Source organism: Megalops cyprinoides, chromosome 23 (assembly GCF_013368585.1).
Source record: "Megalops cyprinoides isolate fMegCyp1 chromosome 23, fMegCyp1.pri, whole genome shotgun sequence".
NCBI lineage: Eukaryota > Metazoa > Chordata > Actinopteri > Elopiformes > Megalopidae > Megalops > Megalops cyprinoides.
In genome coordinates, this window is record NC_050605.1 from 21223450 (window position 1) to 21245458 (window position 22009).

A 22009-nucleotide genomic window follows, 5' to 3' on the forward strand; every position below is an offset into this window, starting at 1 on the left:
CCTTCATTCCTCCGCGTCGCAGTTTAGCACACACTCCAAAGCGCACGTGCACACACACACACACACACACACACACATAAAATCACAATGCGTGCGGCCCCTCATACACACACTGGCTGACTGGTGCCAGCCAATCCAACAGCAAGCCAATCAGGCACAGGAGAGCTGAGGCAACACCAACTGCGAAAGCTGGTCAACGCCCCTGACCGCACACATCTTAGCGCGCAAGCACTCATACACACGCTGACTGAGAAAGCAGGCCATGCGCTTGACCACGCACATCTCACGCACACTCATACACACACTGGCATATCGGCGCAAGTATTAAACCAATCAAGCACAGGAAAGCACAGCAGAGCCGCTTGGCCCGAATCAGCTAAACTATTTACCCTCGTGGGCACACAAGCGAATTCCTCCAGCACACCAATGCACTTGTTTGCCCTTTTTGGGCTTTGTAGCGGGAAACCCACAGCAGGCTCTGTACAGGAGAAGCGAAGAGAGAGAGAGGGAGAGAGAGACAGAGGGGGGGGGGGGGGGTAGAGGCCTGCTGGGTTTCCTCAGCAGAAGCTGAGCCTCACAGGGCTCTGCTCAGAGCTCAGAGCCCCGTCCCTCACAGGCCTCAGCATCACAGCCCTTTCACCACTGAGCAGGTGCGTACCATCAAGCTGCTTGATGGCAAAAGTGAACTCCCCCCATCACACACATACACACACACACGCACACGCACGCACACACGCACGCGCACGCACGCACACACGCACGCACACACACACACACTCAGACACACATATGCCCACACATACCCACACACACACACTACCACACAGACACAGACACACACGCAGACACCAACATACCAACATACACACATACCCACACACACAAAATCTCCTGTTACCGCGGCTCTCCTACCCTCTTGTGAGCCGTTAAATATTCATGAGTCTGCCTGGGCGTGGTGTGGAGTTTGTGGGTCCCCCCGGCAGAGACAGAGAGAGACAGAGAAGGAGAGAGAGAGTGGTCTGGCCGCTTTGTCTGTGGGAGGCCCAATGATTTATTCAACCCTGGGACACTAGTGCCAGAATGCAACAGAAGGTGGCGGCTGTTCTGCTGGCCCGGGAATGCTAACGAAGCTCTCCCTCAGCGGCAGCAGTAACGCCCGGCTGCCAATTCGCTCACACTTCCCTCAAGTGTCAGAAAAATTCACCGCTCAAGAAAATCTCCAAACTCTAGACTTTTTTTTTTTTTTTTTTTAGGAAAATAAAAAAATTAATACTCCCTCCCAGCAGTTGGAAGGAGCCGAAGCAGTTACCTTGGAGCAGCTACAGACTGCTGCTTGTATGAGTCCAAATCTCACCCCCCCCCCCCCCCTCCTCTGGACTCATTAACATGTTCCAGAGCTGGGGGATTCTGACTGGCGTGACTGGACCCAGGCAAGCCTTCACTCTTTCATTATTTATTCAAGGGTAACTCATGTGCTTTTATTACCTGCCAAAACGACTTTGAGCAAATTGCTGTACATATATGTGCCCGGCTAAAACAGCTAATGAGCGTCTCGTTTTTTCCCCTCGGTGAGAGTTGAGGCTTGCCGACACACGGGGCCCTGGGGCATGGGAAAGGGAAGACTGGTGATTAGGGCCCCATCACTCATCCGAGCAAAACGTACAACGTGTTGCAAAAGTAATTAAACGAATTCGCCAAATTTTCCCTCCCCCCAGCCATCTTGCTTTTCTCAAACTTTTCCCCCTCGGCTTGTAAAATGTAAAAACAAACTGAGGTTCCCCTCAATCAAAATCACTCAAATTCTATTTCTTATAGCGCATTTTTACAATCAAGATTGTCACAAAGTGCTGTGTATGCACGGAGGATTTTCCAGAGGGAAGTTAAAAACCTGCCCCTGTGTAAATCTGTTGGGGGAGATGCATTGCCATGCCTTCACATGTCTTAAAGAGGAAAGCTAGCTGTTAAAAAAATCTGAACCTCACTGGGCTGAACATGATGATGCTCCAAGCACCCTGCAGCGCGTGAGAGGTACAGACACCTGACATGTGACTGATGGAGAAGTTAACCCATTACTGAGCACATTACATTACATTACAGGCATTTAGCAGACGCTCTTGTCCAGAGCAACTTACATCAAATACAACGTTATCCATTTATACAGCTGGATATTTACAATTGTAGGTTAAGTACCTTCCCCAGGGGTACAGCAGCAGTGCCCAGAGGGGAATCGAACTGGCAACCTTTCGGTTACAAATCCTGTGCCTTAACCACTAGGCTACACTGCCACTCCTTTTCCAAGGCGCCCCGTCTACAAACGTTCTACAAAGCACAGCGCGACGCCGCTGGGAATGTGTGATTACGACTCTCACAGAGGCAATCACTCACGCATCTCACACACACAGCACCTGCGTTTAGGTGCTGCGGATTCCTCTCCCGAATTAAAATTTATGGTTTGGTGAGAGAATCCCCCCCCCACGGATTGCCACGGAAACGCCTAACGTACGCTTCAAGGAAGAGGAACTGATGGCAATCTCCAGCATTTTAAAAGAATACTCTATAAATACTTCAGGTGGACTCAAGGTAAATGTCCTGGAACTGTGTTTGCAGACCGAGAAGGGGGGCTCTTTTGTGAAAGATGTCACCCGTGCAGTTGTGCGTGGATCTGACGGAGAAAGATCCTGGGGCTGACGCAGGTGTCACATGGCGAGTCTGACGCACAAGGCCGAGATCTGTGGATTTTCCATGGCCGTGACCGTCTGGGAGAGTGCCTGAAACGGCCTCTCATCAGAGAGACAGCCCTGCGTCCCTGTCTGTCTGAAACCAAAACGGCCCGAATAACCATGAAAGGATAGCCGCACCCCGAGCTGTCCTACCCAAGGCATTCTGGGAGTTGGAGTCAGATAAAGGGTCATAAACTACAGGGCCCAGACACCCTGCTGCCTCTCTCTGCACTTGCTGGAGCCAAAGCCATTCACCGGGAGGCCTCTGAATCTCTGGGGGCTGGGCTCACCTTCTGGGGGTAGCAGGGTGAAATTCAACCCCCTGTCTGAGGCCTGCTCTTTCCCCCCCGGAGTTTGGGGGAGTGCCTCCTGCTGCACTCGCTGGAGCCAAAGCCATTCACCGGGAGGCCTCTGAATCTCTGGGGGCTGGGCTCACCTTCTGGGGGTAGCAGGGTGAAATTCAACCCCCTGTCTGAGGCCTGCTCTTTCCCCCCCGGAGTTTGGGGTTACCACTCACAGGGCTGTAGCGGGAGGATAAAGCTTTATAAAGAGGCGTCCTGCTTTAAAGAGAGGTCTGTGGATCAGCCATTATAGCAGCCCACTGTCATCTTCCCTCAGCGGCCAATGAGAAAAGCCCTGTGGCAGCCCAACTGAACCTCTCCGTGATGGGGCTTCAGCTCTTTGAAGTCCTGGAGTGCAGGAAGCACTCACTCCCTGGAGGCTCTCCACTCTCTGCGACCTCCAGTGGGGTGAAGGACAGCAACCCCTCTGCGACCTCTGAGGCTGTGACGGACAGGAAGCGAGGGGTCGTCGCCGGTGACACGCAAGTCGGATTCTGGCCCTCGGGGCCGTAGCACGGACAGCAGCACGGACACTCATTTTTGTTCTTCATTGTCCCCGCCCGCACGCCCTGCCTGTAGAGAATGCTTTACATAATCTTTTCCGCTTTCCCGATGCAGCTGACCAGCAGCCTTGAACAGATGTTGGGCTCCAAATCGCGCAAAAAAAAAAAAAAAAATTCAAATCCTCCGTAACTTAAATAACGACCGCATCTCTCTCCCCCTCATTTCACAGCCGTTCCGCTGAAATAAATAAATAGGGCAGAGATCCCCGCAGGGGACGGGACATTAATCCCTTTATCTGGTGCAGGGCAAGGTGGCCAGCTTACCTGTTACATCATTAGCCGCTACATTGTGGAGGGAGAGCACAGAGGGGTTAAGTGACATAAGCTGGATAACCAGCACTGTTATATCAGTGTTACAGACCCACGGCCATTCCTGACCAAATGCATACAAGTGCATGCGCCTTCAGTGTCCTTTAAAGCTCAAAACAACAAATTTACACTTGTTGTGAACGTTAATAATTCAATCCGTCGCAGCAAAAAACGGCCTCTTTCTGACCGAATCCGAGCGCAGACGTGGCGACCGCCGCGTCTCTCAGTGCAGTAAAGACCAAAGACATGAATCTTTCTCTCAGGTCATGCTCACACAACACAACCAACATGTATCGTTAATACAGATACCTGCATGGGAAAGATCACAATCCCAAATAAAAAAAGCCAGGTCTAACAGTCACAGCTGGGGAGAGCAGAGAGGCAGGCAGAGTTCCCAAGCCCCGCTGGAGGGGTTTCAACCCACAGTATCTCACCACAGCGTAGCGCGGTGGTTTCACTTTGAAGGGGAGAACGGCACAGGCAAAGTGAAACCGCCGTTCTTATCCTGAGAGGTTTTCCTTTCGGGAAATTTCAGCATAGCAGGGATTTTCAAACACTCAGGGCAATTCCAAAATATCCTCATCCGTAAAAACAAAACGAAACGAACCCCCCCCCCCCCCCCCCCCCCCCCACACACACACACACACACACACACACACACACACACATTTCAAGTGCGTATCAATAGATAGAGAGGCCTCTGTGTGAGAATGCGAAAGGGAACACTTAGCATGGCCTGTTCTGGCTCACATCGAGAGTAATTGTTCCGCAGATTACAGACACTGCCAAAACAAATAAAGCCAGGGAGGAGAGAGAGAGTGAACGCTGGGGCCAGCTAGCCTTTATGTAATAGTTCTCTTAAAAAAAACTCCACACACCACTTCACATTGTTTCTGTATTTCTGTTTTGCTTGTCCGAAATACTTTTAATTCAGCTCTCTCCAAACTGTATTTACTGGAACTTACCACACAAGCTGGGAAGTAAAATAGCAACTTCATTTTACTTTCATTTTGTCTCATTGATTTCTTTTTAACTTTTTTTCTCAGAGGCAAACCTCTTGAGCCTGCACTGCTAGTATATTTGGCAAAACATTAGCAGATGTACTACTAGGCTGAGATGAAAGGGTAGCATTGCTCCTTTCATTCTCAATAAACAGGCTGTACAAGTATAATCTACTTCAATTGGTCTGACAGAAAGCGAACTGAAAACACATGACCCACATACGCCATTTGTAGAGCATCGTCAAATTGACCATAAAAATGATTGTTTTGCTCTGTTGTTTGGCATTTTTCTTGTTTTCAGAGGGAGAAGACAGAGTTCACATGACTGGCAGGCAGGTCAACGTGATGTCATAGGCAGAGCAGCGCGAACCAATAGGCTGTCTACCTGAACCAAACCCCCCCGCCCAGATCTGAGAGGGGAGGAGGGGGGGTGACGCACACAGACGTTGGCCTGCGTCTGAAGAGCCGAAGCGGCGTTCAGAGGCACCGCTCCTTCAGGATACTTAAAAAGGCAGTAGAGCTGCAGTCTGCGCCCCTCTCGCTGCACAGAGGAACCAGGCCTACCCTCAGAACCTGACTGAGACCGCCCGAAGGAAAAGGGTCCTCTGTGGGGTGCGGGGAGGGGCCGAGCGAAGCAGGAGCAGATGCACAAATCAAACCCTGAGGTTCGGAGCGGGCAGGGCCTCGACTCACAGGCCGCCTCCCTCTCTCTCCCGCCCCCTGGTGACCCGCAGCACACTGTCCAGACCACGGCCGCAAATCCAGCTCTCAGAGAGGAAGGACACGGGCAGCTGGGCAGCTGGGTAAGGCCAGCTCACCGTCAGGGCCACGCCCCTCCTCGCCCCTCCCCTCCCGTCCCCACGCGCTGCTGCAGACAGGAAATGAGAGGATGATCCCCGTTTGCCGGTCCCGCTGCCGTTTCTCCACCACGTCTCTCCCCGTCTGACCCGATTGTGCCTCTGAATGACAACAAGCCCCTGAACTACAAACCACCCCGACTCTCCCCCAGGAACAGCGTAGTGTAGCCAATCAGCTATCAGCAAAATTCAACGTTTCCATATGATTAATGGTGCAGTTTCCGAAATAATGTCAGCGGTGAGGGGACTTTTAAGCCACTTTTAAGTGTTTCAGAAACACATGAAATCATCTACATCCTGGTCATTATTTGCCTCCCATGGGGTCATGCAGAAGAATAGGGTTTATACAGAGAAAGTGCAGACATGTGCTTGTCCCTGCTGAACAGCACACCTCATTACACAGCTTAAGGAGAGACTGGGAGTTCTGGGAAAACTCTGGTGGGGCATACAGAGATCTAATGTGTGTTTCTAAAGTCTTTAAAACCAGGCTATGCAACACCAGCTTAGGGATGTTTAAAATATAAGCAAAGAAAAGCCAAATTAGGGCACGGTATTTTACTCGGTGTTTGTCTGAAAGAGCCCGAATGGGGAAATCCAAATACAAAAACACTACCTGCGCCGGTGTCAAACACATTCAGCCGCCTCATCCTGATTACACGAGCACAACGCATAATAAAGGCTCAGAAGAATAGACTGCTGTGCTGTCTGCCAACGCATATTTTGAATTCAGTCTGGAATCAGTTTATAAAACACACTGGGAAATATGTACGCTACAGACGTTTGAATTCCCAGCCGCTAAATCAAAGGCAAAGTCTTAACACTCCCATCTGTAACCGGGCACGGCGGAACACACTTTCAAGGCGACGGGCTTTTGGGGGTGACAGAATGCGAGCGTGTGCACGCCTTCAACCTGTGCGGGACTTTGCAGCGTTTGGGGGTTCTCCATTTTTACATGCTCTGGTGTTTAATCCCCCCCCCACATCCTCATGCCTGGGTCACTGATGGAAAATGGTACAGCATCTTAACAATGCGTCTGCCCCACCCCTACCTCACCTTCCTCTGAACCCCAACGCAGAGGTCAGGCCCAGCCAAGAAAGTTTTAATAAAAAAGAAACAAAAAAAGAAAAAAGAAGTGGGGGGGGGGGGGGGGGGGGGGGGGGGCACGGCGGAGCCTTCCCAGCAGGTCATCTGTTTCTAATGCTGGTCCCGCGGGTGTGTGTTACAGGGAGGTATTACAGGCGAACTCGGGCTGACCCCGCGCCCGTGTCCCGGGGGGGAGAGGGAGCCGAAGCGAGAGGGACAGGCCCGAACTCCACCAGCCCTCTGTTTACACTCTCTGCTCAATGAGGGTTTTCTTTGCTTGTTTTTCCAGAACACAAAATCACCCTTTTCCCAGAGACCCTTCTTGAGCAGAAGAAGAAGAAGAAGAAGGGAAAAAAAAAAGTCCAACAGTAAATATTTCCCAGGTGCTGTCATCCTAAAGCATTACCACATTGTAAAGCACACCAAAGAGGCAGTCTTTAATCTTCAAAGCACGCACAACACGGTTGTTTTATCATATTAAACACGATAAGCAGCTGGCTTTCTCAGCAAAGCCTTGAATTTTACAACTCTGCCTCAAAGAGGAAGGGGGGGGGGGGGGTGAACTCGAGGGATTTAAATGCAGAACCCTGAAGGCAAGACGCCCGAAAACCGCCTACAGTTCACACGAGCCATACGGTCAAAAGAGGAACCCGAGTTCAGATGCGCTAAATGCCGCAGGCAAGAAATCAGTACCCATATCACACGCGCACCTTAAATCATCACATCGGTAAAACATGGTAATCACTTAAAGGAGAGCGCATTTCACAACTAAGCAGTAACGCGAGGGGCCAAAATAACTCTCCCTCGGCTGTATGAACGTCCGCTGAGAGCACGCAGCAAGAGAGGAGAGCGCTCACCTGTAGTAGCGGGATTGCAGGTAGGTGGAGCAGACGGCCTTGGAGACGTGGCTGGCGGAGCCGAAGTCGATGACCTTGACGCGGTATGGCTGGCGGGAGGGGTCCACCAGCATGATGTTCTCGGGCTTGAGGTCGGCGTGGATGAGGCCCAGGCTCTTGAGCTTCATGAGGGCAGTGGCCACCTGCTGCAGGACGGGCCGGATGTAGCGCAGCGGCAGCGGGCTGAACTTGTTCTGCTTGAGGAAGTCGTAGAGGTTCTGCTCCAGCATCTCGAACACCAGGCAGGTGTGGCTCTTGTGCTGGAAGCACTCGTAGGCGCGCACGAAGTTGTAGTCGTCGGCGCTCTCCGAGCTCAGGCGCGCCAGGATGCTGACCTCGATCTGGCCCTGCCGGGCGTACGACGGGTGGTTCTTCAGGATCTTGATGGCCACGATCTCGTTGGTGCCGCGCTTCCAGCACTTCACCACCTGGCCGAAGGTGCCGCGGCCCAGGAACTCCAGCACCTCGTAGGTGTTGGTCATGGAGCAGAGCACCTCGTGCTGCACCAGCTGGTAGTCGCCCTCGCTGTTGGAGCCGCTGTTCTTGGAGGTGGCGGTAGAGGTGGCGGCGGTGGCGGCCGTGGCCCCGCTGGCGGCGTTCTGGATCATGGCTGGCTGCTCTTCGATGATCTGCACGCTGCTGTTGTTCTCCAGCTCCTCGCTCTTGCGCTTAAGCCCGCATCGCTGGTACGTGTCCAGCAGGCTGACCGTGCTGCGGCGGGTCAGGTTGTGCACGGCGCCGCTGGCCCCGCCACCGGCCCCGCCCAGCAGCTGCCCTGCGGCCCCGCCGCCGGCCGAGGCTCCGCCTCCCGCCGAGGCCCCGCCTGCCGAGGCGACCACGATGTGCCCCGCCCCCGCCGGGAAGAGGAGCGCCTGCTCGTAGGGGAGGGCGGAGTTGGAGACCTGCAGGGAGGCGTTGACGCCCACCTGGGCGGCCGGCACGTTCTTGCTGCTCTGGCTGTAGACCTTGCTGTGTGTGCCGTACCCTGTCATATCCCAGTTCGAACTCCGCTCCACCTTCAGCTTCTTCACACTAAAGAAGGCACTTGACTGCAGAGTGTGGGAGGAAAAGACTTGCACTTGCGAGGCCATACCTGAGGAGGGAGAAAGAAAACAAACAAACATGAGACAGGAGGTGAAACACGAGACACGACCATCAATAAGGACAGGCCGGGGTCATGGGAGGTTGATTCAACACTGGCACACAATTACAATGCAAATTCAGTGACGCTTCATGCACTGAGTATGTGCAACGAATGCATTTCCTGCATGTAGAGATAACTACACATGACTCAACAGGACTGAGCTGCATTTTTTTGCGAGAGAGGGAGACGCAGAGAGACAGAAGAGGATGAGAGTGAAATCGAAGACGCGTGGGAGGCTGCAGGTAACGCAGGGGTGTCAAAATCACACCTGGAGATCCGGGTGTCTGTCGGCTCCACCCTCCGCTCTCAACCACTTTATCAGTTCGATCAGGACTCTCATTCCTTATTTATGTTTCATCGGCTAAATGTGTACCACCAATCATATGACAAGTTTATACGTGCGCCGTACACTCGTGAAATATTTTACTGCAAGCGTTTTCAGAAACGCAGCAGGATGCACATACAGGGTTAAGCCAGAGGGGCAAGAAGGAACAAAAGCAGCACATTCAAGCCTGTCCAGGAACTGAGAAAGACGCACATTTCTGACCTGACTCTCCTTTTAATACGAGACTCAAAAGGGAAATAAACAGACGCTTCCTAATGGAAATCCCACAATGCATTGCACCCCCGAGAGAAGCACTCGTTAACATGGCATCTTCAAAGAAGGTTTTGTGTAGATTGGTGGTAGTGTAGGCCATACTAATGATGGAAGAGGCAGACATGTACCTCTGACTCAGGGCTACACAAACAGGTAGGAGAATGCCCCTTGCGAGGTAAGACAAGAACCAATGCAGCCAGAAGATAAAAGCACTGGCCTATGGGAAATGAAGTCTCAAGGACTGAACCCAATCAATCTGTGCAATCAGTGCACACGAGACCCCACCACAAGCTGCGGTGCACCTCATTCTTGAGAGCATGCTTTTACCCACAATGCATCTGAACCAAGGTTCTAAGCCGCCTTCCCCCCAAACCGTAAACTTAAAAAAAAAAAAAAAAGACAGTTCCTAGTAAAAGCTGCTTCAGATTTAGCATAGCTTCTCGAAGCAAATGCACTATAAATAGTCCCCACGCACACTGGGCTGTTTATGGCACTGAAATAATTACTGCACACGCTGAAACACATTTAGGGACTTCAACCGAGCTGAGATGCCTCTTTATTTATGAGTCTTCAGCATGCTGCAAGAACGCGCACTGACAAGTGTCAGTCATCAACCGTGCTAACAGATGTGCACAAGTTAAAAAAACAAACAAAAAAAAAAGACACAAGTCTGGTCACAGAGGAACTTCCCTGTGTGAGGGTAATCTAATCTATGACTTTTTATATGAGGTCGAGAGAAGTGAGTATTTATTTACAGAGTGTTACACAGCATTAAATAAGCCCTTACTAATCAACTGTATGTATCTGGAGTTGGCTCATGAGTCTAATGCAAAAAATGACACCAAATTCCTACTGACTGTACACTGTGATTACAGTGCGATGTAATTAGAATTTAGAGAGAATAACACCAGCACACAGACCAGCTACTCTGAAATAACCTCAGGTCCGTTAAACACTCTGTATTGGTCAGACAGTACAATTCACTATCAAATGAGAGCCTAAAATGCGCGCGGATCGAAAAACCGATGAGATGAGCCGGCGACGTGCGATTTTAACCTTGCTGTGTGCCGTTTCTACGTGGGTTTCGTCCCACTCATCTTCCACCAACCCGCAGAGCGACCCACTCAACCAGCTCGGAGGACCGATAGCACAGGCCAGCTGTCAGCTGCTGCTTGGAAACACTTGTGAAGCCAGTGTTCTTCAGCACGACAGCAATGCTTGCAACACAACATAACCCTTCCAGTCCCTTTAGGTGAGCTGTCCATCTCCCCTGAAATCTCATCGTTAATACTATTAGTGGCCTTGTTCCGGGACGTAATGGAGGGACAGCTATCTTCAGGCTTGGGCTGAAGGAGCCCTCAGCCAGCTCCTGGGACCCCAGGATAACTTGAGTAGGCAGGGAGTTAGAGAGGTCACCCACATAAAGCTGGCCAGTTGATTAGGACCCAAAAGGACCCTCACTGTTTTGGAGTAGATATCAGTGCAGGCCTCTCTGCATGCTCCATCCAGTTCCCCAGCCCTGGACATGAGTCATAGCATTACCCTGGATTCCCCCTCTGCCTTCTGGGCACATTGATTAGGAAAGTAAGAGGCTTGTGCAGGCCTGGGGATCCTTCTCCTGCTCCTGCCCCACTTTACATTGCTGTCATTCAGCAGACACAGCAACTTACATATGTTACCATGTTATCCATTTACTGAGGTAACTGCGGGACAAGCACCTTGCCCAAGGGTGCAACAGCAGTGCCCCAGAGGAGAATCGAGCCAGCAACCTTCCGGTTAGGAGTCCGGCTCTTCACCACTTCGCCACAGTGCCGTCCCCCTTACGGGACCCCCCGCGCTCGCGCCCGATGGGGGCACGGCGTGCAGACGCGGTGCGCTTTGCGCCGCTCCGACACATCCTCCCAGCGTGTTGATTGGGCGAATAACGAGGAACATCCGCCGGGCTATTAGGAGCACGGAGCGGCGCTAATCGCTTAAGCCACCGGGCCAGATGTCACCCCCATGGATTACGGTTTCCTTCGCCTGGACTTACCGCTAAAAATACTTCGGATGCCGTCATTCGAGATGAGGCCCGAGGGGAGCGTGGGGGCCAGAGGGTGTGGGGAGGGTGACTGTCCTGCTGCGACCACACCTGCTCAACCTGGACCACCAGGTGTTTCTCACATGAAAACACCAGCTCAGACGGTCCATCTGCAGTACGAGAGGTCATAACCACGTCCGTTCAAAAGAACCGTTCCTGGTTTAACACGTCACAACCATGCATGTTCGAAAGGACCGTTCCCATTATAACGTGTCATAACCACAGGTGTACTGATGGATTAACAGAATGCTAAGACGGTACAGTATATACCTACACGCTGAAATGTGCCTTGCCTATGCTTGTGATCAGCAATAAGCTCTCCACAAGCTTATAAGGATCTATTCTTGCACAAGCTTTTGAAAATTCCACTAAGTAATTAAATGTATTACGAGCAAGGGGGTCAAATGGTTGGAACATTGTCACCTCACTTCAAGCCTTGGTGACAATACATTTTGACACTGTGCATTTGAAAAACAGCAAGATGTAAAATATGTCAGGATGTTTATATGTTTATACATTCTGCATGGTTTGTGGTTTCCCACACAAAGATTAAACACGCTGCTATGTATCTGCTCGCTGGTAAAGCCTGGAACTTTGCACTCTTGTACAACGCAGTCGAGCACAGGACGTCCTCACTGATCTCAAATATCTCTGTCGTTCAGCCCAATTAGCTCTGAATAAAGATTTGATTGAACTGGAGACTGAATCAGACTGCAGCTTGCACCTGATACTATCCTGATCAGGAAACTGGATACTGCATTTTGCTGTTTTTTTTTTGTAGAGTAGCTTGATCTGTACCAGCTGGGTACTGCACAATAGCATAAAGGTGTATATGCAAAGGTGGCTGCCCCTCATGGACTACAATGCAACATGACCATGTGTTATGCTCACACTCTCTGGTCTGGGAGTGCTGTTAGCCTGGTCTGAATGGATGCACTTCTGTTCTTTTGTGCTGGAAGTCGCTCTGGATGAGAGCGCCTGCTAAATGAATATAATGCCATGTAATGTAACTGAGTACCCTGAACTGATCTTGTGAGTGATTATATTGGTGCATTCTACACTGTGCTACTCTTAACAGACCGCTAATATTTCATATATCAGCTCATTTAATGTTGCATACTGGAAACTACATGATTGTGCAGGTATGCTACAATAAGTAGCACACTAATGCTACAATGCTACATGTACTCTATAAAAAAAGCTCTTGCACTCTAAAGGTGCTCTCAAAGATTAAGTGATTTGGCAAACTAACATTCTACACTGAAATTCAGTGAAACAAGTGTAGCTTCGAGGAAAATTCAAGGAAATTCAAAAGCGTTTATAGCAGAGAGCTTTTAAACCACCAGGTGTGCGTGTTCTTCTCTGTCAAACAAATGCATAAAGTTTCATTCCATTTTTGTACTCTCTGCAAAACACGAAAACGTGAAGGTCCTTGGTTTCAGCGTTGCAAAGACGGAGCACGTTCAGAAGTGCTCCTCTCTGACATGCTGTGAAAAAGACGGTTCTTATTCACCGCAATTTAGAGGGCATTACCTAGCACAGAGAATGAGGAAAATATGGGAATAGTAATTGTTTGATCCTTTGGAGGGATTATTTGTCTGTCAAAGGTCAGGTAATCTTTCTTTTTTCAGAGAAACAAATCCATTCTGTGTTAGAGGGAGGGAGGGAGACAAGGCAAGGCCTTCTTGTGTGACAGCGTGCTGAAAACTGTTCCTTCTCAGAGAACATACGAGAAATGCTGGGAGTGAGGCTCCTTCACCTGTGCATGGGTCATCAGAACATCGACCTACCTCAGATTTAACCCCCTAAACCCCACCCTTAAACGCTGCTTCCTATGAATCCAGAGAATGCCCAGAGTCTGAAAGCAGTCACATCCCAGCCCCATCTGAAGGGGAGGAATGAGAGAGAGGGAGAGAGAGACATTCAAAGCCCTTTTATTTAATCACTGGAAACATGCCTTTTACAGATACCTAACACAGATTAATAATGTATGAACAAACAGACAAATAGAACTTGAATAAAACTACTAAAACCGAATTACTACAGGCAACATCTGCAGATGTCTTCATCACACACACAAACAGCCGCCCCGCTAACACCATACTTGTTTTAAACGGTCAAGATTGCTTAACAATCTTGCGTGTACGTACTCAATATGCAAACATGCTTAAACAAAACCCATTGTATGACATTTCTTGAGCTTGAGTTGCCTGCATATTATTTCTTCTCGTCAGGCAAAATGGCCAACTTTGCCTGTCCTAATAAAAAAATTAATTAAGCCCAACTTAAACCGGTCTCTATATTTATGACCTAAACCAACAACAAAGCTCTCAAGGGTATTGGGGACAGAGAGAGCGAGAGAGAGAGAATGACAGCACACAGATAATGTGGTCGTCTGAAGCAGTCCTTGGCGCCTGCTCTGGATGATCTTTTTCAGAATCAGTCGGGAGAAATGGCTGCTTAATGACCTGACCTGTGCATGTCTAGACGTGGCATTATCCCCCATGGCTGGCTCTGAGGGCCGGGCAGCATGCGGGTGAGCTCTGGGGCCTCTCTCCACATGTGACTCCGGGTCATTCTCCCTGAGAGAACCGGAGCAGAGGCACACGGCAGACCGCTGCTTTCGCATGAACTTCAATTAGCCGTGAATGGACAACCTCCACGGAGCAGGGCGCAGACCCCCACCCTCAAACCCAGAGCTCAGACTCCACCCACAAAACCAGAGCTCAGACTCCACCCACAAAACCAGAGCTCAGACCCTAGCTACAAAACCAGAGCTCAGACCCTACCTACAAAACCAGAGCTCAGACCCCACCCATACAACCAGACCATAAATCCCAGCCACAGCAGCAGAGCACAGACCACGCCCACAGAAGTAGAGCAGTACCAGGTAACTATGTGGTGCTGAGCTCTGAGGATACTGGCAAACAAAGGTGAGTTCACACTCAGCTCATAGCAGCTGGCCATGTTGTTTCACTCGGCAAAGCCAGGTCTCCCAGCTCATTCACACACACACACACACACACACACACACACACACACACACACACACACACACACACAGAGCGCTAGTCTGCAACTGACCACCCCATCCACACATATACATTACATTCCAAACTATTTATAGAACCACACATAACATAGCTGCTGGACACTGCCTGCACAACATTTCTGCTGCAGGAACACTGACACCACATACTAACACTGCAACTGGAACACTGCAACAGGAACAGTGACACCACACACTGACACTGCAGCAGGAACACTGACACAGCTGCAGGAACACTGACACAGCTGCAGGAACACTGCAGCAGGAACACTGACACCACACAATAGCATTGCACTGCACACACCTATGTTGTGGAGGGCAGGCTTTCCTATATTTTCCGAACAAATATTAGCATTGCTTTTTCATGTTTTTTACTTACTGTCATATCACACACAGCATATTTAACCATAACTGTGTTGTAGCCAACACATAAATCGCTGTGCTGTGAGGAGAGAGAATATATGTTATATTAAAATGATAAGCACAGGTTATAACATACTTCAAGATGAAATTATAATGAAATCAGGTCCACATTTGATCATATTTAATCTCTTGCCTTCTGTTGAGGCAGATCAAATTCTCTGCCACAAAAATGTCAAATATCTGGCTAAATATTTGCTGTGGTATTGTGATGGTAAAGGATCACAATTCTGGATACTAAGTTGCATTGCAGTGTAAAATTTTGGTATCCAGTTTTAATAAGCCTGTATTTCATTTTATTAACTACATTGAACCATGTCTAAATGGATACAAAAATACTTAACTGGTAAATGTGTGTTTTAGAAATGTTCCTAACATTTTTGTAGGACAGGTCTATCTTTAGAGTGCTCACTTAGCATATCTGTATGTCATTGTACACGCACCCACCGACCCACCCACACCCCAACACCCAAACACCCACACACCCACACACCCAAACACCCACACAAAAGAAACGACTGCTCAAACGTTTGACCAATAAGGCAGCTTAAAAAAAGAGCCGTTGGGTTGGGTTGTGTGAATAAACAGAAACATTGCCTGGTGGGGCTTGGCAATCCTGTCTCAGACATTTCATACAAACATGCAGTTTCCCCAAAAACGTAGGTGCACCCCATCCTGTGTATTCAGCCAGTGTCTGTGCTTGAGGTTGGGGTGTCAGACGCTGCCCTCAGATGTTGCTTCTGTCAGCCGGAAAAGTGGCAACCAGGATGTTATCTGAGCATCTGGCTATCCCCAGGCAGGACACGCTATCCCACAGCAGCCTCACCCCGCCTTTTGGGATGTCGCAAAAAAATGACCTTGATGTCAGGGACCAGATGCATTCTGGTGTTTTCCAGGTCACTTCTCATCTTTAGGACCAGCTCTGTGCCCTTAAAGTGTCCCAGGTCATTCTCTGCTGCGCCCCCCCCGGTCACATTCTTTGTTATTATTCAGGGAAACATTTTACATTCTCTAACTACATCACAAACTCCGTATGTAAATGCATAAGGTTTCAAATAAAAGTAGGACTTTGTATGCTACTGCATTTGTCTTCAAAATATACAACAATGCTACACGACATCAAACATATTTTGACAATATCATCATTTCAGCTCAGAATAAGCTTTGAATAAAAAAAAAAAAAAACAACCACTGCAAATTCATAGCAAAAAACTGGTTTGACTGTAAGTCAAAGGCCAGGCAAAAGCCAAAAAAAGACAGGAAATTCAAATGAGTGGCATAGCCTTGAACCTGGCCTATGAGCTGTCAGTCCTTTCCAGCAGACCACACACTGCTTTGATTCTCGCTGTGTTACTGCACAGCTACACAGGGCCGCTGTACTTCAAACTCTACTCCATTTCGCTCAGATGTGGCGGTAAAGCGAAAGCCTGAGGAACTTGTACACCTACATTTCATCGCTATTCTACGACAGTGCGTATTTCTGTTCAAAATCGTGTGGCATGTTGCAGAATGGGTACTAAAATGTCAGCCAGGCCCAGATAGTTCCAGCTTGCCTTTGCCCTGCATGATTCCAGGGTGTTTGGGACAGGGTGATTTCAAAGGATTTAAGGCACCATACACACACACAGACAATGATAAACCGTACATTTTGCTGAAAGAAAAGCTGTGTCCCCTTTCCCTGAAAAGACAGAATTAGCTAACGGAACATTTGTTTGTTCTCTGTGCCGGTTATTCACATCGCAATGCAACTGGCTCGCCCGACCTCTTCAACCGATAGCTGAAAGGCCTCCAAGAGCCAACTGGCAGGAGGCAGCCAAAACGCAGCAGAGAGGGGAAGAATTTCACAGGCGCACACACAGTGCGCTCAGGCCTATAAATCACTGAGTCACTGAGCAGCGAAAATGCAGCGCCCCTGCTCTCTTTCTGGAAACTGACAGAACAGGATGTGCAAAGCCACGGGGGAAAAAAACACGCCATGGAGGTTACATAAACTTGCCCGTCTGTCATTTAAAGTATGCTTTCGCGGATGTCAACAGGAGGGCCCGCTGGTCCAACCGGCTACAGCCGGACCTTTCGGATCAACCGGACCACTCATGTGTACAAACATCCCTGGATTGCCAACGCTGGCGGCCTCCGGTTCCGCACAGGACAAACAGCTCCATCCAGGAGGTTTCAGCTGCAACTGCCTGCCTGTTTAATGAGTTTACGGATGCTTGTGTTCACCCCCCCCCCATCCCCCACCCATGACTGCAATGGGTCATCCTGAGCCGGTGTCTGGGGGAGGGGGAGGGACAACTGGTTGTTTGAGCAACGCCAACGTTTCACAAACAAAACCACGAAGGGGTAAGTATGTGAACTTAAGTGTGGCCCCCCTGGACCACCACCCCCCCCCCCCACCAGAGTCACGAGTGTGATTGGTTCCACCCACCGCCCTGCTGAAATTCCACAGGACAGGCCTGGGTTTGTGAGGCCTGTGCTTCAGTGCGATTACAGAGGCAGCGGGGCCAGGCCGCGCAGGGGCTACACACCTGATAAGCAGCTTTGGTTTCAGCGCGGTTATCACACGCTCGGGGGCCAGCTCCGTTCCTGCAGCCTACAAGCAGGACAGAGCGGCAGCTTGTCTTTGCAGCTTGGCGCGGGAGGTTACGAGGAGAGATGCTTATCGTGAAAAGTAGCACACGTCCTCACTTCCCAAGTCTGCAGCACAGAGACGCCAAAATGCTACATGCTCATCACAAAAACTATACTTTAAAACAATGTGGCATCGATTGAATTCACAGGTATGCAGTGACTGTAATGACACAAAACGACACACAAACACACACAAAGACAGACACGCATACATCAATAGCCGAGGAGACAGACAGACAGGCAGATACATACACACACACACACACACACACACACACACACACACACACACACACACAGTCACATAAAGACACACAAACACACATGCATGCACGCACGCACACACACACAGTGTTTGCGGGAAGGCTTGTTTACAGCTCTGCAGCGGTACACAGGCACAAACAAACCACAACGGCGTTCAGGTGACGGAGCGGCAGCGGGGGAGCGAGGGAGGAGACGAGGGTGAGGGCATGACACAGAGACGAGGAACGGCGTGCTGCACCCACACACCCGGCCCGCCGCCGAGAGCTGCACCGGAGGCTGTCAGACAGAGGGAGTCCACACCAGATCTGTTTCACCTGCATGCTTTTAACAGCTTCCTGCTCAGGTGTTTTAGCTGAGGAACACTCTGCACATTAGTAAGGGTTTGAGAGAGAGAGACACTGTGTGACATGGTCGCAGCAATTATGTATTTCCAGTCATAAACCTCATGACACTGTATGCATGTGTGAGCACAAACTGGTTTTTTTGTGTGCGCACGCTCACGCGCGTTTTTCCCAGGTGAATGCTGCTTAGCGAAAGGCAGCTAGCGCTAATCGAACAGCACCGCTGCGGTACGGACCTGCTGCTTCCCTTTTTAAATGCAACAATGCAGCCTTCCAAACCCGCACTTTCCTCCCCTAGCTCGCACATCATGGGGGACCTGCATGCGAACCATAAATCAGTCAGCTCTGTGGTAATGGCTAGCAGTAACGTCAGGGAAGCGCTACAGTGTTCAAAGTCCCACATCCATGTCCACCGGCTCTGCAGATCGCCATGGCAATAAAGAGGCCGATAAGGTTCCGCCTCCGATTGTATGCAAGCGGCCCGCAGCCCGTACGGGGAGAGAAGGCCATGCTACACCAAACAAACACACTAAAAGCAAACAAACGGCAAACGCTAAGGACGGGATGCGAATAAGCACGGTGCTTAAGCCTGACATCCAATTAATATCTGAAAGGGATCACAGTATGACTGCGTTGCCTTGATGATTCCAAATGAGCAAGCAACGCTAATGAATTTGACTTGAGAGGAGGCTGACATTTGAAAATACGCATGGATAAACTCGGGCCCTTGTGGAACTATTAAGGACCCTCCATAACAATCCATACACTGTACAGACATTGACGTTGGTCCAATATGTAATACAATTTATTTCATGAATCAAATTAGAATTTTTATTTATTTTATTTTTTTTTTTATTGCTGTCATTTTAGATCACTTCCAGTGATTAAGCACAGACGAGACCAGCCCGACCTGAGTCCTTACAAGCGGCTTATTCCTATAAACAGAGTTACATGTGTGTTTATGCAGGCGGTGCCAATGGGTTTGAGGCTTATATGAGTGTGGTGGACTGTACCATTAGACAGACAGATTCCAATGTAATAAAGGAGGCAGTGAAGCTCCCAAACAAAAGAGCCAACCCCAGCTGGTTTAATCGGGAGACAGCAACAGGCTTCCTTGGTCCTGGGGGGGGAGTGTGGAGTGTTGGGGGGGTCACAGTGACCCTCCGCAGTCAGAGACAGAACCCTGACCAGGGAGCGACCGGAAGGCTCACGGCAAAGCCTGGCGCTTCACACCGAATCCTAACAGCACAGTGACAGGCCAGGCCTCATCTGAAACCCCAAAGACCGATCAAGATCCCTCTGAACGTTGTTAATAAACACACGGGGAGAGGGGGTTTTCTGTGCATCAGCGATAGAGGGGGGAGAGAGAGAGACAGGGCTCTCTGTCCATCAGTGATACTTGTAACAGGGTTGAGGCAGGGTGCTCTGACTGTCACTGATATGAGGAGCAGGGCTAAAGAGAAAAGCTATACCCACAGAGAGACACAGCAGAACCACAGCCTAGCCTTCCCCCACAACAAACCAGCCATGGGCCAATCACAGAGAGAGAGAGAGAGAGAGAGAGAGAGAGACAGAGAGAGAGGCCACAACTGAGGCCTCAGGGTCTCAATTTCAGGCTCCCGCTCAGGGCAGGGTGGCTCCAGTCTGGAGTGGATGCAGGCGAGCGGTGGGGTGGGGCCACATCAATGTGTCTGACAATGATAAGCGCACTGACCCCACCCTTCCCCGCTCACGGGCCACCGAGGAGGAGAGGCGGCTCTTTATCCCTCTCGCAGCCTTCGCTATGCGTAGCGGGGTGGTCCCACTGCTCAGATACAGTTTAATGACCCAACCAAGGTCTAGGACAGCGCATCGTTTTCTCTGTGGGAACCGGGGAGAGTTCTCGGACTCCGAGCCGCGCCGTCAGACCGCGCCGGCCCTGTGATTCACACAAACGCATTGCTCATCACACTGCCGGCATGTGCTGCTTACGAAACGTCTATCTTTAGGCCTGAACCGAGAAAAGACACATTTCAGCCCGATTGCTTCCTACCACGAGACCGCCAGCGACAACTGTCGAAATGCGCAGCCAGCGACCGAAACCCCGCCAGCCCCGTGTGGTCTGGGCTGACCCTCCTTTGCTCCCTCACCGTCAGGGGGCCCGTATGTCCAAAAGGCCCCTCTCTCCACGGGCTCCGCGTCTGGTCTGTCCTTCTATTCTTAGACGGTGGCGGATTCCCGTGCCCAGCTACGAGACGCAAACGGGGGACGTGCGACTCCCGCCTCGCGGGAGGAGGGGAGCCAGGGCCGAGCATCTGCACAGCAATCTGCCGTGTGATAGACGTGGCGTCTCTCTCTCTCTCTCTCTGACTGTCTCTCCATCTCCCTCCGACTCTCACTCTTCCTCTGACTCCCTCTCCCTCCCACTATGTCTGACTCTCTCATTCCCTCTCTGACGCTGACTCTCTCTTTCTCTCTCTCTGACACTGACTCTCCCTCCCTCCCTCACTGACTCTCTCACTTTAGAGCGGAGGCCAGGCTGACGCACAGAGGCAGCGTGGGGCTTTATTCAGGGATATCTTTGGTGTGTGAGGCCACATGTACCCCGCTTGGCTCATGGTTCAGCTATCGGGCCTGAAACTGAAATACCACTCATATCAGAGCCCAGAGGGGCGTCCCGATCGGGAGATAACCCAGCCAGCACGTCTCTCACGGTCGCCCCGGTGATACCTCTCCCCTCGCCCCTCCCTCCCGCAGTATCTCTCTCTCTCTCTCTCCCTCTCTCTCTCTCTCTCTGACTTTCCAGGGTAAAAATAACATTACTGCAACAGCGAGGGCCGCCCTTTCATACGGGAAAGGTCAGGCCGTGGCCTTTTTTCTGAAGTCGAATCCTTCTGAAAAACGAGGAGTTTTATTACCTCTGCTGGAGCTCACAGCTGCCATCACACATCACACAGGACGAGGCTGACCCCCCCCAATACACACACACACACACACACACACACACACACACACTCAGCATCACACATCACGCAGGACGAGGCTGACCCCCCCCCCCCCCCCCCCCCCCCCCAAATACACACACCACACAGACACACACACGCAAAATCATGAAGGACAAGGCTAATCCACCCCCCCCTAACAAACCCACCCATACAGAGAACCCCAGAGGCCCACAGAGGCAGGTCTCTGGAGGTTCGATCTCGCTGGGAAGACAGGGAGAGCTACTCCGACACCAGTGAGGAGCAGCCATAGTGGCTACAGGCCCGAGCCTCTCCTGTGTGTGTGTGTGTGTGTGTGTGTGTGTGTGTGTACGTGTCTGCGTGACTCCCCGCATGTCAACCCCCTCCCTACCACCCCCCCTTCAGATAATGCAACCTTCCTTTGTTTTCCTGAGAGAATACCACCATTAGATAGGAAGAAAATAAACAACATTAAATCTAGATTTCTGCTTCATGTACTTTCCGTGACCTTATATTCCATGCTACATATTTTAGCTGGTTACATAAGTACGTGCAGAAACGGGCCCTTGCTCTCTGTCCCAACTTTCTCAAAGATGTAATCATGTGATTAACTGACCCACGGGGGATATCCTGTTTTATTTCTGAACTGTGGAGGCCATTATTCCGCTGACGGGACTGAGGACGAATAGAGGGAGAAGCTCAAGCAAATCTGAGTGGCGAAACAGGGGTTTTTCACCGTGTAAAACACTACTTACGGCTGTCTGCTTCAC

At 50.5% G+C, this 22009-nt stretch overlaps 1 protein-coding gene across 4 annotated transcripts in view; it reads right to left on the reverse strand.

Annotated features, from left to right (window-relative positions):
* The window catches only part of hipk2 (homeodomain interacting protein kinase 2), a 79376-nt gene that overhangs the window by 48273 nt on the left and 9094 nt on the right, over positions 1 to 22009 (reverse strand). For 3 of the 4 annotated variants that reach the window (XM_036517724.1, XM_036517722.1, XM_036517721.1), the window contains exon 2: positions 7732 to 8863. In XM_036517724.1, coding sequence (XP_036373617.1) covers positions 7732 to 8863 — 1132 coding nt within the window. Of the gene's footprint in view, positions 1 to 7731; positions 8864 to 20426; positions 20630 to 22009 lie in introns of those variants that run through there. The other variant, XM_036517723.1, reaches the window with a different exon arrangement.